The 15753-nt window shown below is 36.8% G+C and overlaps 1 protein-coding gene across 1 annotated transcript in view; it reads left to right on the top strand.

Moving 5' to 3' along the window:
- Nucleotides 1–15753, top strand: part of BBX (BBX high mobility group box domain containing) — a 259101-nt gene that overhangs the window by 189616 nt on the left and 53732 nt on the right. The window contains exons 10-11 of the mRNA XM_054577334.1: nucleotides 5924–6004; nucleotides 9213–9287. Of these exons, the coding sequence (XP_054433309.1) occupies nucleotides 5924–6004; nucleotides 9213–9287 (156 nt within the window). The remainder of the gene's footprint in view (nucleotides 1–5923; nucleotides 6005–9212; nucleotides 9288–15753) is intronic.

The following is a 15753-nucleotide window of genomic DNA, read 5'->3' as shown; positions in this document are numbered from 1 at the left end:
TTTCCAACCATGCGTTGTATTGAGAAAGTCGGCATCATCTTTTCTAGCAGATTATGTCATAATGATGTTTTTCTTCCCAACATCTATTAACATTCTTTCTAACTTTCAGAAACAAATGTAACCGATAAATATCTATAGAACTTACAGATAGATAAAAATGCTAGTTAAACAAAAGAATGCTTCTTTCCTTTTGCTTGGTTTGACTCCTGGGCTCTTTTTAGTGAGAATTTCTCCCCACTTTTCGAAAGAGCAGAGTTCTGACACAAGTAGTGTTCAACCTTTTATTTCTGATGAAGGGGCGGGGGGTGGTGAACCATTTTGAGAATTCTCAAGCTACAGAAACAAAGCTAAATGGCTTTAAGAAGTGAATCATATAGAAGGGAATCAGCTAAGGAGGAAGTTGCCAGCAGTTAGGTCTTTACAAACTACTTCTAAGAAGAAATTTTTTATACCGACTTGCTTTTTCAAATGATTTATTTCTTGTTGCTTTAAGGAAGGGAAGTACTTAATAAAGTGACAAGATAATATACATTCAGTGCAATCATATGATGAGGGAAGTGAGGAATGGAAAAACAATACAAACTAAGGGTATTAATAAGAAAGATGCTTAGACATAAATAGAAAAAAAATTAGTTTTAAACAACTGCTTTTATAAGGAAAAACTCAACAGCCATTTCCAGTCACTTTTATTTCTTACCATTTTGGGTGGGATGTTTGAGATGTTTATCAAAATGAAGTTAGCTTTTGACAATGTAAATATATTTTTGACAATCTAAATGAAAACCACTGTCCACTGTCCATTTTAGGTGAAACTGCCCATCCTGCCCAGCCTCTTTCATCTGTCAGCACTGAGGCTCTCATAGCCCAGAGAATCAGGTCCTTTTACCCAACTTGATTGACAAGCATCTCCCAGGATGCATTGCTTAAGACAGTGATAAACTTTCATGAGTTCTTCAGTCCTCCAGAGATGGGTGGAAGGGGATAGAAGCTGTTTGCAGAAGTGGCCTGTAGTTTGTGCTGGACTTCCATACTAGTGCTCTGCCACACAGCTTGTAATAATGGGAGAGCTTCACTCACTGCATGAAATCAGTAATCTGGTGCCCTGAGTAAAACCGGGGACTTTTTCTTTCAGCCAGATGATTTGACATATATTCTAATTTGGGGAGTGCTCAGTTCAGTGCGGTGTTTTTTGGTTATGCTCTCCAGGATAGCCAGCCTAGTACCCTCCTTAGCTGTAGCTCAGCCCTGGTATCAGCCAGCCAAGTGCAGCGCTTTAGTACCAGGTTCTCCTTAACCTAATTTAGGTTTAATTAAGAGTGGCTTTATTTTAGTCCTTAAAAACATTTTGAAGGATTATCTTGGCTGTAATATGCTTACATTTAATTCACCTGTGTTTAAGATCAAGTCCATTTCAGAGCTTCATTTACCATATCATACTAACTGCAAATAAATAATCCCTCAGGCACTCTGTCACAGAAGGACACCTGGCAAAAGCCACCAGCTTTATGAAAGGCCGGGTCAGACTGAATAAGGGTGAAAGTCAGATCACTGGACGTTGGTGTCACACACTTGGTCTCTGAAATGGAATCTACCCCCAGACCCTCTCTTCCCATAGCAGACAAACCCATATGCCACCCACGCCAAAATCTTCCTTCTTTCAAATTCCCTCTTTTAATGTAAGGCTTTAAAGCCACCTTAGAAACACTGGCACTGTCTGACCTCTCTTCCTTTTCCTCAGCTTTAACATCCTTCTAGACAATTACTGAGGCCTCAAAAATACCATCCCTGTTTAGTTGGGGCCCCACATCTCAGCTGGTTTATTTCCTTAACCTTCTAATTGGTCTTTTGTCTCCAGTCACTCCCCAGCCAAGGTCATCTTTCATTTCCCTGACAGAATTATCTGACTGCACATCTCTCATTATGCAGCTCCTCTGACTGAAAACCTTGGCTGGCTCCCCATTACCTTCAACTTACTTTTCATACTTAACATAGAATTCAGATCCTCTCAGTCTGATTCATCTCCCATTACACTCCCAGACATTGTAACCTTCGGCCACCCTGGAAAAGTCACTCTTTCTCACACATACAGAACATTTGCTTTCATACTTTACTTCCTGTTGTTGCCACATCATTTCTACAATTCTGATGTTCCTTCTAGGTATATCTCAGATGTTACTTACCTTCTTCCACCCACCCCCAGAAAGAATGGAGGCCACTTCACTGTCTTCCCATCGACCTTGTACTATTCCACCATTATGCACTTGCATTCTTATATCTGTAGCTTCCTCCTGCATTTGAACAGCAGGCAAGTTAAGGGCCAGACACATTCCCTTACTCTATTTCCCAGTGGAATGTAAGCTTCTTGAAAGCAGCAGTCATTGGGACTGACACATAATAGGTGTTTACTAAATATTTGTTGAAGGAATGAGTACTCAGTAAATACTTGAATTAGCAAAGGCAGGAATGTGTAGTTCAGATACAACACCTACCCCTTTTGTTGATTGTGTTCATCACAATCCACCTGTGAGTGGCTGTGGTCCTGTACCTTGTGAAGTAGGAACAGGTTCTTGATAATACATAGTTTTTCAAAGTACTTGCAATACATTTGACTGGTGTGATCTTGTTTTATATCAGGGGCCTGGATCATGTTTCTCTTTTAAAGGTTTTCAAGATCTGAATTGCATCTGTGGGGAAAAAATACTACTTCATCACAATTCTTAATTATGCTAATCATTCCTCTTCCTTGGTTATTGTGAATTATCGCTAAATCAAAGGGAAGATTGGGTTTAAAGGAAGTTGAATATGTGGTTAACTTTCCTTTTGAAATCCCTTTAGCTGTTTTCTTTCTTGGGTATATAGCTACACCTAGTGGCTTTATGGGTTATTTCAGAGACTATTTCTAGAAACAGCTTACTGGGTTTTTTCTCCCTTTATTTAACCTCTGCTTATTTAGTGTCTTTTTTCCCCTCCTAATTAATGATCAAATATCTTAGACTCTTTATATTCTATTATGTTCATACTAGGAATGGATACTGAGGAATTGATGTTTTTCCATAAAAAAAATCCCCACCAGATAAGTGACTTAGAGCACTGTAAATGCAAACAGCAAGGTGACAAGGCCTGGAATCCTCTGACTAATAACACTACTGAAATAGGAGGCTTTTGTGGGAAATACTCTCTTCACTTTATGTGGATGTAATCCCAGATTTCTTTACCGAATATGTGTGTGCATATTATTGCATGCACAAATATTCAGCTTGCATTGGATGCCTTATTTATCAAGCACTGAAGAATGAATTCTACATGTATACATCTTCCATGCCATTGAACCATTTTTACATTTTGAGATTTTAGATGGAAATACATCTAGTATGTATCACATGCATTTCTACCTTTTAGTAATGGATGTATTTTATAATTCTTATCCTGACAACTTAGTATCATAGTTACAAATATTAATTACTGCAGTGAACTGATGCCTTCAGGAGAAACTTTTGGGCCATTTGCTTACTTTACTTTCTGTTAGACCACAATATTTTATGAGCATTTTGTCTTCTTTTCGGCTTTTCTCTTGTCTCCCTGTGTCTCCTTGCTGCTGGTACTGTTTTTTCTCAGCCTTCTTCCTTTTTCTGAACCCCACTCATAGCCCTGTCTGATTTGCTGCTTATATTCTTCTGTAGACTAAAGAGTCAGGTGATCACATAGTTGACACCCATTTCTCCTGGCTACTAATTTTGTTCTCTCTCCATTTTACTGCACTGAAGATTTATGTTAAATCCACATTGCTTTAACTTCAGAGTACCTGGGGTTTTTAGAGAGGACATTGTTAACGTCAGAGTACCTGGGGTTTTTAGAGAGGACATTGTCCACTAGGGTAAAATGCATAGCCTTAGTGATTCTGTTACTGTTGTCTTTAACTATAGGACAGCCTTTGTTGTGAGAATCTTAACATTCACACATGCAGAGAATCAAGTCAGTCAACAGATATTCATTGTTCATCTGCTATGCATCCAGGTGCACAGTGGGCACAAGCACACATGCATAGTAGACTTCGATTGCATAGTACAATTGACATAACATGTGCAGTATTATGCATACCCTGATAATTATTTGCATTTGAACTCTCCACTTAAAAAGAAAGTTTTATTTAAGACCATCAGAACAATTTGCAGAGTCTCATTTTACTTTAAAACTTTATGGCTTGTATACTTATGGCCAAATAATCTATACATGCCACTTAAAGAGAGTTGATCTTTCTTCTTATAGTTAGTATGAACTCAAAGCCATAGGGTAACTTAACTCCTTATAAGTGGTAAACTATTTCTCATGCATCATGGAATCTGAAATTAAAAAAATATATAGCCCTGGCTGGTGTGGCTCAGTGGACTGAGGGCCACTGGCCTGTGAACCAAAGGGTCGCTGGTAGATTCCCAGTCAGGGCACATGCGTGGGTTGCGGGCCAGGTTCCCAGAAGGGGGTGCGCGAGAGGCAACCACACATTGATGTTTCTCTCCCTCTCTTTCTCCTTCCCTCCCCCTCTCTCTAAAAATAAATAAGTAAAATCTTTTTTAAAAGTTCTCCATTTAAAAAATTTAAAAAATATATACATTATATAGGCTTTATGCAGTACAGCTACCTTAAATGATAATATATTTAATTTGAAGTATTTTTTCTAAATTTATATCATGGGTACAACTAACATTAAAGTTTCATGAAGACACTTTATCATTTTCATTTATTCTTCTGCTTGATTTTAAGTCAAATCTTGATAATTTACCAAGATATCTAGGGGCTAAAGACACAAGATTTCTTTATAAACCAGGACAGTTTTGATTTTTTTTTTTTTTTTTCATTATTCCTACACTACAATATGAGGATATATTTTGTTCAGGTGCTCATTCTAATAAGGAATTTTTTGTGGCTTGTAATTTCAGGATTTGCTGACCTTCTTTTTAGTACATTTAATGTTGGGGAGCAAATAAAAACACTACCGGGCCATTAGGCACGCAGCTTGTCAGTCAAGTGTCAGTAAGGGAGTCAGGCTGACCACAGGTAGCAAATAGATTGAAGCTTTGCATCTTCTCTGTGAAGCTTGTCTCTGAGAGAAGGTGGCCATTACTCTTTCAAATCCAAAAGTGACAATTAAAATTTCAAATGTTTGTCCTTTCTTAAGGTCCTTTGACACTTTGAGAATCAGATCGCCAGTGTCTAATAAAGGGGTTCAGTTAGAAACTGTTTACAAGAATATAACGTGGATGACTCTGATCTCTTTCCATTGGATTCAATCATCTACTGTAATCACTAGCAGCTATTAAAATTACATTAGAAAAGGCTTAATGACACTGGATAATTCATGTATTTTTTTAAGAAGGACATTTTAAAACTAGTACAATATTTCATTTTTATTGAAAATATTACCTATATACACAACTGGAAGAATATACATGGAATATTAACTGTGCTTATCTTTAGGAGATAATATTGTAGAAGATTTTCCTGCTGTGTGTGTGGTATTTTTAAGATTTTCACAGTGTACTTGGATAGTCTCTTGTCAGAAATGTTCATGGTGGTATGAAATATTGGAGAAACAGAGAACATGAAAGAAGTAGATAATTCTTTGGATTTGGTGGCAGAAAGCCAAGAGATTGAATAGGCATCACTGTAGAAATTTTTCTTAGGTGACTATTAATTTTCTAAAATGCATTGTCTTGCTCATCTGCTATTTATGGCCTTATTTCAAGTCGAATGTCCCCTTGTATAAAACTTTCCAGAATATAACTACTTTTTTGTCACAGTATTGCCTCAAATTGGGACAATCAAAACCATTCTTTCTTCAAATAAGAATGTTTTAGGTGGCATTTTTCTTCTATTGTGTTCCAGAAACTATTCCTGTGATGCTTCATATCGTCTCTCTTTGTTTCAGATGTCCTCTGGCACTTGCAGGCCCGATGTTTCAGAATCCCCTGAGTTGCGTCAGAAGTCACCATTATTTCAGTTTGCTGAGGTAATATATTGCAATTTTTACTTAATAAGGAATTTGTAAAATGAGCTTAAATTTAAGCTAATGACAGTAACTTAAAGCAATGAAGAACTCTGCCTAGCTCAATTAACCGTGAATGGGAAAATAGAATGAAATTTTTGAAAAGATATTTTTGAACTCAAGTCTCTTAATTAAATAATAACTATATGTTTATAAAAGCTCATTATTAAATCAAGCTGAATATTAGTACACTTAAGCCTCATCAATACTTCTTATTCGTGGATAGTAAAATTAAGAATATAATTGAATTATTTCTAGAGCTTAGTCATTTATCAGGTGTTAAGTCAGAAAACAGGAGCAACTCATGATTGTTCATTGGCTATGCGTTTTCTTTTTTTTGTTTGTTTGTTTGTTTCAGTATTCTTTTCATTGAAACTTGAGCATGCAGCAACAGTTTCTGAAGTCTTACTGTCTTGTCAGACCTGTTGGGCTCAACACATCTCTAACATTAGTTGAAAGAGATGATTTAGAAAAACACTTATAAAGTGTAAAGGTTAGGACTGCTTCCCAAAATATCTTCATTTACTCTAGAACTCAATATGGAGCCATCATTGATTAATTTTTTTCTGAACTTGAAAGCACATGGTCTTCCCTTAATCACTTGAATTGTCTTTCACTAGACCTTCTCTCTCATTGCACCTTCCTAACATTTCCTTGTTGTGTAACAGTTTCGTACAAGGAGAGTGTATTTTTAGTTTCCGATTTTTTTTTTTTCCCCTCTCTAGTGTCCTTTTCCTGGTGGTTTTCGACATTTTCATTGGCAAACTGCTTTTTACAGTGGCATATTAGGCCATTCCTTTTAAGACACTTTATAATAAGCATAAATGACGTGCAGAGAGTATAGGACTGTTACACATTTGCTGACATAACACTCCTTATCCATCACTTTCCTTTCTGCCTCTTTGTGAGATGTGCCATGAATTCCAATTGTTTTGTATATTGTTTCCTAAAGCATTAATGTAATAAAAGATTCACTCTGCACTCCCTTTTCTCCAGTAGTTATAGATATGCTAAATAATGCTGGTCCCAACTTTGAAAGCAGAGGTGCTTAACCATTGGATGTCCAAACCTCTGAGGATCTAATGGAATTTCTAAATTTTACATGAAATTTGGTTGGATTGTCATATATACTTTTTTGTGGGTTCTACAGCATATGGAAGATTCCAAAGAGATTTCCTGACCCTGTTGTTTTATATAAAGGGTGCCTGATCTAACATTTCTTCAGGAGCTCCCTACTCATGTAATTAACTGAGTATCTTCTTTATCCAGATATTAATATGTAAAATACCCTTTCCTTGAGAAACTTGTGAAATTCTTTACAAAAATCTAGATGGATTATGCCACTGGTTCATTTTGTTGACTGATTTAAGCCTAGAAGAATGACATTTTTCCTTACACAAGCTGTTTATCTTCTCAGTCTCTAAGGAAGGGAGCACTGGTAGGAATGGAGTGTGGTGACTGAAGTAAGATCTACCCAGCTTATAATTCCTAGGACTTCAGGAAAATCCTTTTGGATTCATATTTGCAGTCTGTCACAACTTGCACATGGAGGTCTTTTGAAATGATAGGTTTCACGATTTGACCAAGAAAAGGTCTACAATTTTACCCCCAAATGTTTCCATTGTCTTCAGAGCACTTGGTTAAGTCTTACCAATTTATGATAGTTTGTTTATATCTAGTTTGTTAAAAAGTTTGGGAGATCTTTTTTCTTTATATTGATATTTATTCCAAACATGCTTATATGTCTGGCCCTGACTGGTGTGGTTCAGTTGGTTGGGTGGTGGTCTGCAAAACAAAAGGCTGCCATTTCGATTCCTGGTCAGGGCACATGCCTGGGTTGTAGGTTCTGTAGTCCCTGGTTGGAATGCATATGAGAGGGAACCAATTGATGTTTCTCTCCCTCTCTTTCTCTCTCACTGAAAAATAAAAATAAAAATAAATAAATAAACTTAAATGTCCGATTTAGAACTTAAAGTGGAATTAAAATTTTTCTGATGGCTTCAGCTGTGAAAAAAGATAGTGATTCCATCACTCTCTCTTATCCACAAATTTCTCATTGATACTATATCACCAACTGGTTTCATTATTTTTCTAACCAGTGTAATTTAATTGAGATTAAAAAGTGATTTTTGTGGGTTATGATTAAAGTACATTTTTTGCTTAATAAGTACCCTTTGATGGAGTTGGTGACCACAGCTAATTGAAGAAAAAGACTTTTATTGCACTGGGAATGGGCTGAATTTATATTGTCCAGGCTTTCTGCTCTTGCCACTCACTTTCACCCTATATTGTAGCTAGATAGAAGCTTGTTCACTTTGGAACCAAAATTAATAATTGACCTTGCTTTCAATTCTCAGAAAGTTTTTCCACATGGCCCTCAGAGCAAACTAATGAGGCTACCGTAATTACCAAGGGAAAACAGAAGGTCTCCTAAGTAAACCAAATGTGGTGTGGCAGAATCCTCTATCCACTCTCAGAAAACTGAAGAGTGTGTGTGTGTGCATAAGTGCAGTGTTACAAAAAAAAAAAAGAAATGCTGTTTATATTTGGTGAGCAATTTATTGAGTTCCAGTGCCATGGCTTATTTTCTCCTCATCATAATCCTGTAAAATGGAGATTATCATCACCATCTTCAATTTTGGGAAAAATAAGTGTCAGATTAGCTGAGCTGCCCAAGGTCATGTAGCTAGTGAGGAACAGATCCAAGATTCAATTCCAGATACCCTGACCCACAGCCATATGCTTCTCCAATATTGTTTCACAACAGCCTCTAAGCAGAGAACAGCTTGGGAGGAGGGGCGTGGTGTAGGGAAGAGAGACAGTGACTGGCTTTACTTGCAGCTTCCAGCTTTTAATAATATTTTAAGAAATTCATTCAAATAAGGAAAATCATTTCAACAGGTCTCAACTGCTGTTTGACACATAACCTGATACCCTTACAAGAGACATGGCAAATGAGCCAAACAGCCTTTTTGTTCTTTTCAATCATCTGTTTTTAGAAACATGGTCTTTGTCTTCCTTTATCATTTATACTGTTCTTCTGAAAGGGATTGAGGGTGATGACTCATGTCTTAATCTTTATCTGTGTCTACAGTGGAAATATATGGCAAAGTCTTTTAGTCTGATATGGCAATATGTCCTTGTGCATTAAAAATTACTTGTTTCTTTTCAGATATCTTCAAGTACATCCCACCCCGATGCTCCTACAAAACAGTGTCAAGCATCAGCCTTGTTTCAGTTTGCAGAGGTATGGCCGCCTTTTTTAAAAAATATTTATTGGGCTCAGAAAACTTAGAGCTCAGGAAATACTGGAATGAAGTTTTAGTAACATATAGTGACCTTTTGGCATGCCTCTTGCCATTCCTGACATAATACACATAACAATACTTACTGTTTTTTGCTATAATCATAGTCAGATAAGCTCCATATTTTATACCCATTTTATAGCCATCTACTAAAGAATTTATTCAGGATAAACACTTTTCAGTAATTGTTTTATTTCATTTTTGCCTTGTTTTAATTTATTTTTAAAGCTTGGTTAAACTGCTCTCAACATGAAATCCATAGTGTTACAATTTATTAAATTTTTCCAATAAGTGAGACTATATGCTGTAATTCATCAATAACTCTCACAGCAAATGCAGTGGTGAATCTGATCTGTTAAATCATCGGTGCTTAGCTTTCGCTCTGGTATAGCTTCAGCCAGTATTTTTATTAGTGTTTAATCCCAGGCTTAGGTCAGGTCAGCTCTTGCAGGATCTCAGATTTCTTTGGTTTGTCAGACAGAGAGAGAGCACACACTAGAGAGCATTTTTTTGGTTAGTATGATTAGGAGGCAAATCTGATATGCTTGATTTTTCTACAAAGCCCTAGCTTCCACTGTAGGCTCATTTCTAATGAGTACTATATGACAAATAATAAAGTGTATATAGTTCTTGAAAATAAAATAGTCTCTGCTTTAGGTCTTCCCCCCCTTTCCCTTTGTATTAATTCAGCAAAAAATGCACATCGTAAACAGCGGTTTTGTATAGGGTTGAGAGAAACCCTACTACAAGCAGGACTGATCTGATAAGTTTTAATATTGATATATTGAATCACTGATTCTTTATTCAAAGAGTGCTGCATAAATGAAATATAAAATGATGTCCTTTTGGCAGGAGAAAACCCAACATCTTACTTTGAAAATGAGAAAAATTACTTTGAGCCTCTACGTTTAAAAAAATAAATGCTGCTTTCCCTTGGGACAGTTGTGCCAAGCACTGCGACTTTATACCGCCAGCTGGCCTGCTTGTCTGTGAGGCCTCACTGCCACAGCGTTTCTATGGCTCTGCTATGAAAGTGGTAAAACAGTATAAAAATGGTTTCATTTAATGAGGAACAATTTGTTTGATGAATCTGAATAAATTAAGATTTTATTATAATTTTTCATTATGATAAACGGTATTTTCACTGTCCGGGGAAACAGTTTTGTGTACTATTTCCTTGCTTTCCTCCAGTTGTTGACATCCATTTATTTGATACTAATACTTTTTTCAAGAGTTAAAAATGAATTTTAGCATGGTGACTGAATTTATCTTTAATCTTAATACCTGAGTCAGTACCATCCAACTTTTTAGAAATAATTCCTTCAAAACAGAATGTATGTGCCACATAATCTGTTTGATTAAACTCTACACTCTAGCATGAATTTTAGAAAGGCAGTGGCTTACCTTTGACACACCTTATATTTAGGTAACTACCAAGACTATTCAACTTAATTTAAACATGTAAGTCTGAGATAGGTCAGCGGGTGCTGGTGCCTTTCTAACAGTTATCACCACCCAGTGTGATTGTCATTTAAGCAATACCATCATCAGATTTATTAGGGGCTCCTAAAGCCCTGGGCAACTCTGAAGGAGCAGTTAGATGGTAGAACAGCCTCTGTCCTACGATTCTGGAGGATGAGATTTCATGCCTTGCTTAAACAATTTAATTTGTCCTTGCTGCTCCGTATACTACTCACTCCTCAAAGCACAAGGTTCGTTGTTGTTTTTTTACCCCCTAGGGAAAGAAAAGGGTTCCTTCTGACTTGAGAGATGTGGGAAGAGACATTTCCAGATGTCACCCCTCTATTTAATAGTACTTGTTTCCTGAGGGCTTCTGGTTTTTGACCATGGGATCTATGGATGACTTGAGGAAGCTTAAAAAAAAAGTTGACTTGCAAACTTATTGGTGGTAGTTTCAAGAGTTCGTAGCAGAGGAAGGCATGCATGATGGAAAAATCAAAATAAAATGTTTTGCCCTAATACCAAATGCAATTCTCCCAACTCAGAATCTTATTTTTCCTATATATTTTTCCCAGGTTGATGTAAACACTTTAATTCCTAAGCAAACTAAACGAATTACTATGTACCTCATTATTGAGTTGTAAATAGTGTATGTGGCTATATAAGAGAAGTACTTGATTCACTCCAATATGTAACCTCTTCAGTCACTTCAGCTGACCCAAGAGAACCCTAAGATTCAGTCTCTTAACATTTTTTGAGTTGACCTTATTGTCAACCTAATTAGTACTGTCAACCTAATACTGGGCTGGTTTATTTAAAGCTAAACAAGACCTAACTAGATGAGCTAATAAAATTATCTACTAAAATTGGCTATGAGCATATATATTGCAGAAAGAGAATAGGCTGTAATTACTGTGATCATATCCCTAAAGCTCTTATAATTACTTCATAAGACACCCATCACCTTTGAGAAAACACACAGACTCTAGAAATTCTTGTTTTAATTAGTCTTTGTAGAAGTTCTCAAACTTTAAATAACACCAGAGTCTCCCTGAAGTCTTATTCAAACACAGATTGCTGAGCCCCACCCCCAGAGTTTTTGATTTACTCAGTAGGGAGCAGGTCCTGAAAATTTGCATTTCCAAAAAGTCTCCTACCAGGAAACAAGAGTTTGAGATCACTGCTCTGTAGTTTACAATTTTTACCACAAGTTGTTCATTCGTCATTATTAAGGCAGTTGCTTGTATCTCTGGGACCTTATAGGGAGAAGGTGAAGGGAGGAAGCAATGGACATCTAACAGAAAATTTCCCAGTGGAAATTTTACCACTTTATACCCCTGTCCCTTTTCAGAGGGATTCTGAGTCCTATTCTGTATACATGGAGAAAAGTGTTTTTTCTTTTTTAATATAATTTAGTAATCAGTTTACTCTTTAAAAATGTTTAACTATGATATCATTTTAAGATCAGGCTTGCGAAATTTACAGAGACCATTCCTGCTAATTTAATTTACAAATATTCTTAACTCCAGGAAGAGATTAGCTAGATCTCCTCTTGGCCATGGGTCATTTCTTGTGCAATATCATTATCCCAGAAATCCATCTTTTAAAAAACTGTAAGCCTTGAGCATTTCTTTAAATTGAAAATGTTTTTCTTTCACATTGAGTCCTAATTCTCTGCCTTGCAAGCTGAAGAGGATATTTTCCTTCTTAACCAAATCTGATAAATTTTAATGCTCACTGAAGTTAACCTATATGGAACCATGAAACTGAATAAAAACATTTTTGTTTGTAAGTTCCTCATGAATACTTACATTTAAAGCGGGAAAATATGTCTGCTTTATAAGCTCTGGAAAGAAATATAGAGTGCAGAACCTGTTCCCAGCCCTGCCCCCAACCCCACCATGTCAGCCTGTCTCCTATTCCTTATTGAAACTCACAATTCATCTAGATTCAGCCGGGCCCATCTGAAGAGCCATCACTCTGTTTCCAGGCCCCTATTCATTAAGTGGGTTAGAATGAGTTTTTTATCTGCATCTTTTGTTGCTTACAGGCAGAGTAACACATCCGTCACTTTTTAGATCTCATTTACTGAAGACTTGGTAACCGAATGTGATGCCAGAAGGGAGCTCTGGCCTTCCATTTATTTAACGTATCTGAAAGCCATGGCCATATTCTCTCTACTCTGTGGCTGACTCTTACACCAAAGAGCATATCTTTGCTTTGAAAAATTACATATTTGATTTGAAGACAGAGGGGCTGATCTAGATGATTCAGACAAATAAGCAAATTTAAGGCATTGGCACAAATATAAGCAAAAGGTGCAAACTTAAGGCACTTTTTTATGATGAAATGCTCAATGTGTTACAGAATATTACACTTTAAAAACCCACCATATACTCACACTGCAGCCAATCAGTGTGAGAGTATTCTGTGTTTTATTGGAAGCATTAATATTTCTTTTAAGGTAAGGCAGAGCAGTCATCTCACATTGTTCATTTGTTCTTTGATTCATTTATTTATTCATTTATTATGGGCCATTTCCTCCCAGGGTACAATGTTTATGATGCCCCTTGTAATTGCAGAAGACCTGACCATTACCTAATTTTCTTTTGATCTTTACCACCTGTTTCCTTAGTGCACTGTCCTGCCTCAGGCCAGCTATAAAATTAGCAGTTTAACATCCACAGTGCGGGTTTTTCTTGCACTTTTGCTGTTCCTCATGTACTATTACACCAAATCTTTTTTATCAAAACATACATAATAACCAGAGGAAAGACTACATTAGAGTTAACAGATTGTCAAGCACCGTCAATTCAAGGAAAATAAAAAGCAAAGCCAGGAACATGCTGTGCAGTATGGCCCACTAGTGCCCTCTACCCAGGAGTGTAACATAACGTGCACTTCTGCCACCAGCTCATCAGTCATTGAAAAACATGTATTAACTATATTGTTCTTACTTGAAAGGATGCATGTATCTTAAATGGAAAAAATGGCGGGGGGGGGCAGGAATGAACGGTGGTATAATAAATGGGCATTGCACAAACTATGCTTATAATTGAAGCTGTCAGAGTAGATGAGATTATCAGAGAAAAATATGTAAATAAAAAGAGAGAGACATTCAGGCAAAATTCTGAGGAAACCTATTTAAGGGATCACTATAGAAAGGAGAGCCAGCAGAGGCGAACAAGGAGTGGCTTGAGAGGTAGGAGCAAAACAAGGATGCTGCAGTAATAAAATCCCAGAGAAGAGTCCTTCAGAAGGAGAGTTGGACTCCGCAGAGAAGTCAAGATAAGGCTCAAGCTATGGGCATTAACATATGTTTGGTTTCTTTGCCTCCCACCCCAATTAATAAGCCAATGATTTTTAGATGGTGTATCTTGTAATTAAGATATCCAATGACAATTTTACGGTTACATAAACTTTGGGCTAAAGTACATTGATCCTTCCCTACACATAGGTAAAAGTCCTCACATGGGCAATGAGAAACATTGTTTTTACTAAACATAGGTGATTCCTTTTGAAAGGCAAGGGACCATCCTCAAGCCCTGACTCAGCCGAGCATAAACTCAGGTGGCAGATAACACATACATTGCATTAGGCACAGGATATATGGTAGTAAACACATACAGAATCAGGGAGCACAGGAGGAAACCTGAAGCAACAAAAATGACAGCAGAGGGAGCCAGTGAAGAACTAGAAACAGTGCCTTGGGCTCTCAGTGCAGCACTACCCATCTTGTCCTTCAGTAATTCTTGAGGGTATTATATAGTTACGTGACAGATTTAATATTCTACTAACTATTAAATAATAATTATCCTCTGACATTGCAATGTTTTATTCTGTACCAGTTTCAGTATGTAACTAATTTTTGGAATTGTACTAAAAACCTATGTCTGTTAGTGTTAATAATGATAGATCCTGAATACTCATAAATGCATTATTTATTGAAAGCACAACATGGGCTTGCACAGTGCCATACTCTTCATTAGCATAAAATCTAATCTTGACAACATAATATGGGGTGGGTATTATTGTTTCTATTTTGAAGATGAGGTAAATGAGGCTCAAAGTCTTAATTATTTGCTTAAGTCCACATATCAGAAAGTTAATGAAGGCATGTCTGTCTGACACAAAAGCCATGTTCTTTCTATTATACAACTCTGGTTCAAGGTCCTGGCATTCATTTTCAGCTCTTCATTTTTTTCAAGTCACTGAGACTCAGTGATTATATTAATGTGTTTGTTTCTCTTAGTCTAGTGATAACATGAGTAATTAAATTCAACTTGTCTGGAAAAAGTAGAAGTAGCATATATCAGAAAATTCAGTTAGAGGAAATTTTTTTAAGCTTCAGAAAGGTTGAGCCACATACATTGATCTTCTAAAGAAAAAGCAAGATTAGGATGAATAGGAAAAGACTGTTAAAAATGACAGTACCTAGGAAGAAAAAGTCCTTAAAACTTATTACATTAGGCCCTTATAAATAGCCCAGGTAGCTTATTAAATATTTGCCTCTGCAAAGGCCTCTTTATGCAGCAGGGAGTCTAAGGAGAAGTCCTGTAGCAACAAAGCACCCCGTCTCTCCTGGAGCTGACAGCTCTGTAGAATACCATGCGGGACTGGCAGGATTGCTTCCTACTCTGAACTGAGAAATACCTGTGTCTTTAAACTGAGAAAGAATTCAGAATCACAAAGAATACAAAAATCCAGCTAGCTGCTCTAATGATGACAGAATTTCTCCAGGAGAAGCATACTTCGTATAAAGATCCTTAGCATGTCCTTCTCAGCTCCTTATGGAGTAAGGGCTAGAAATTGAAATGAAGTTTTCATATGAAAAATGAGAAAGGATAGTGCTGTTCATTGTCATCAGTGCCTGGCTGGTGTTTCAGCCAAACTTGAAGGAGAGTGAGCAGTCAATATAATGTTGTATAGAAATGCGTGTGTACTATA

This window comes from Pteronotus mesoamericanus, unplaced genomic scaffold, assembly GCF_021234165.1.
Source record: "Pteronotus mesoamericanus isolate MK-2021 breed Mesoamerican mustached bat unplaced genomic scaffold, CSHL_Meso_final contig_42, whole genome shotgun sequence".
NCBI classification, from domain to species: Eukaryota; Metazoa; Chordata; class Mammalia; order Chiroptera; family Mormoopidae; genus Pteronotus; species Pteronotus mesoamericanus.
The sequence above is the reverse complement of the archived record's forward strand: the minus strand, read 5'-3'. Positions and strand labels throughout refer to the sequence as shown.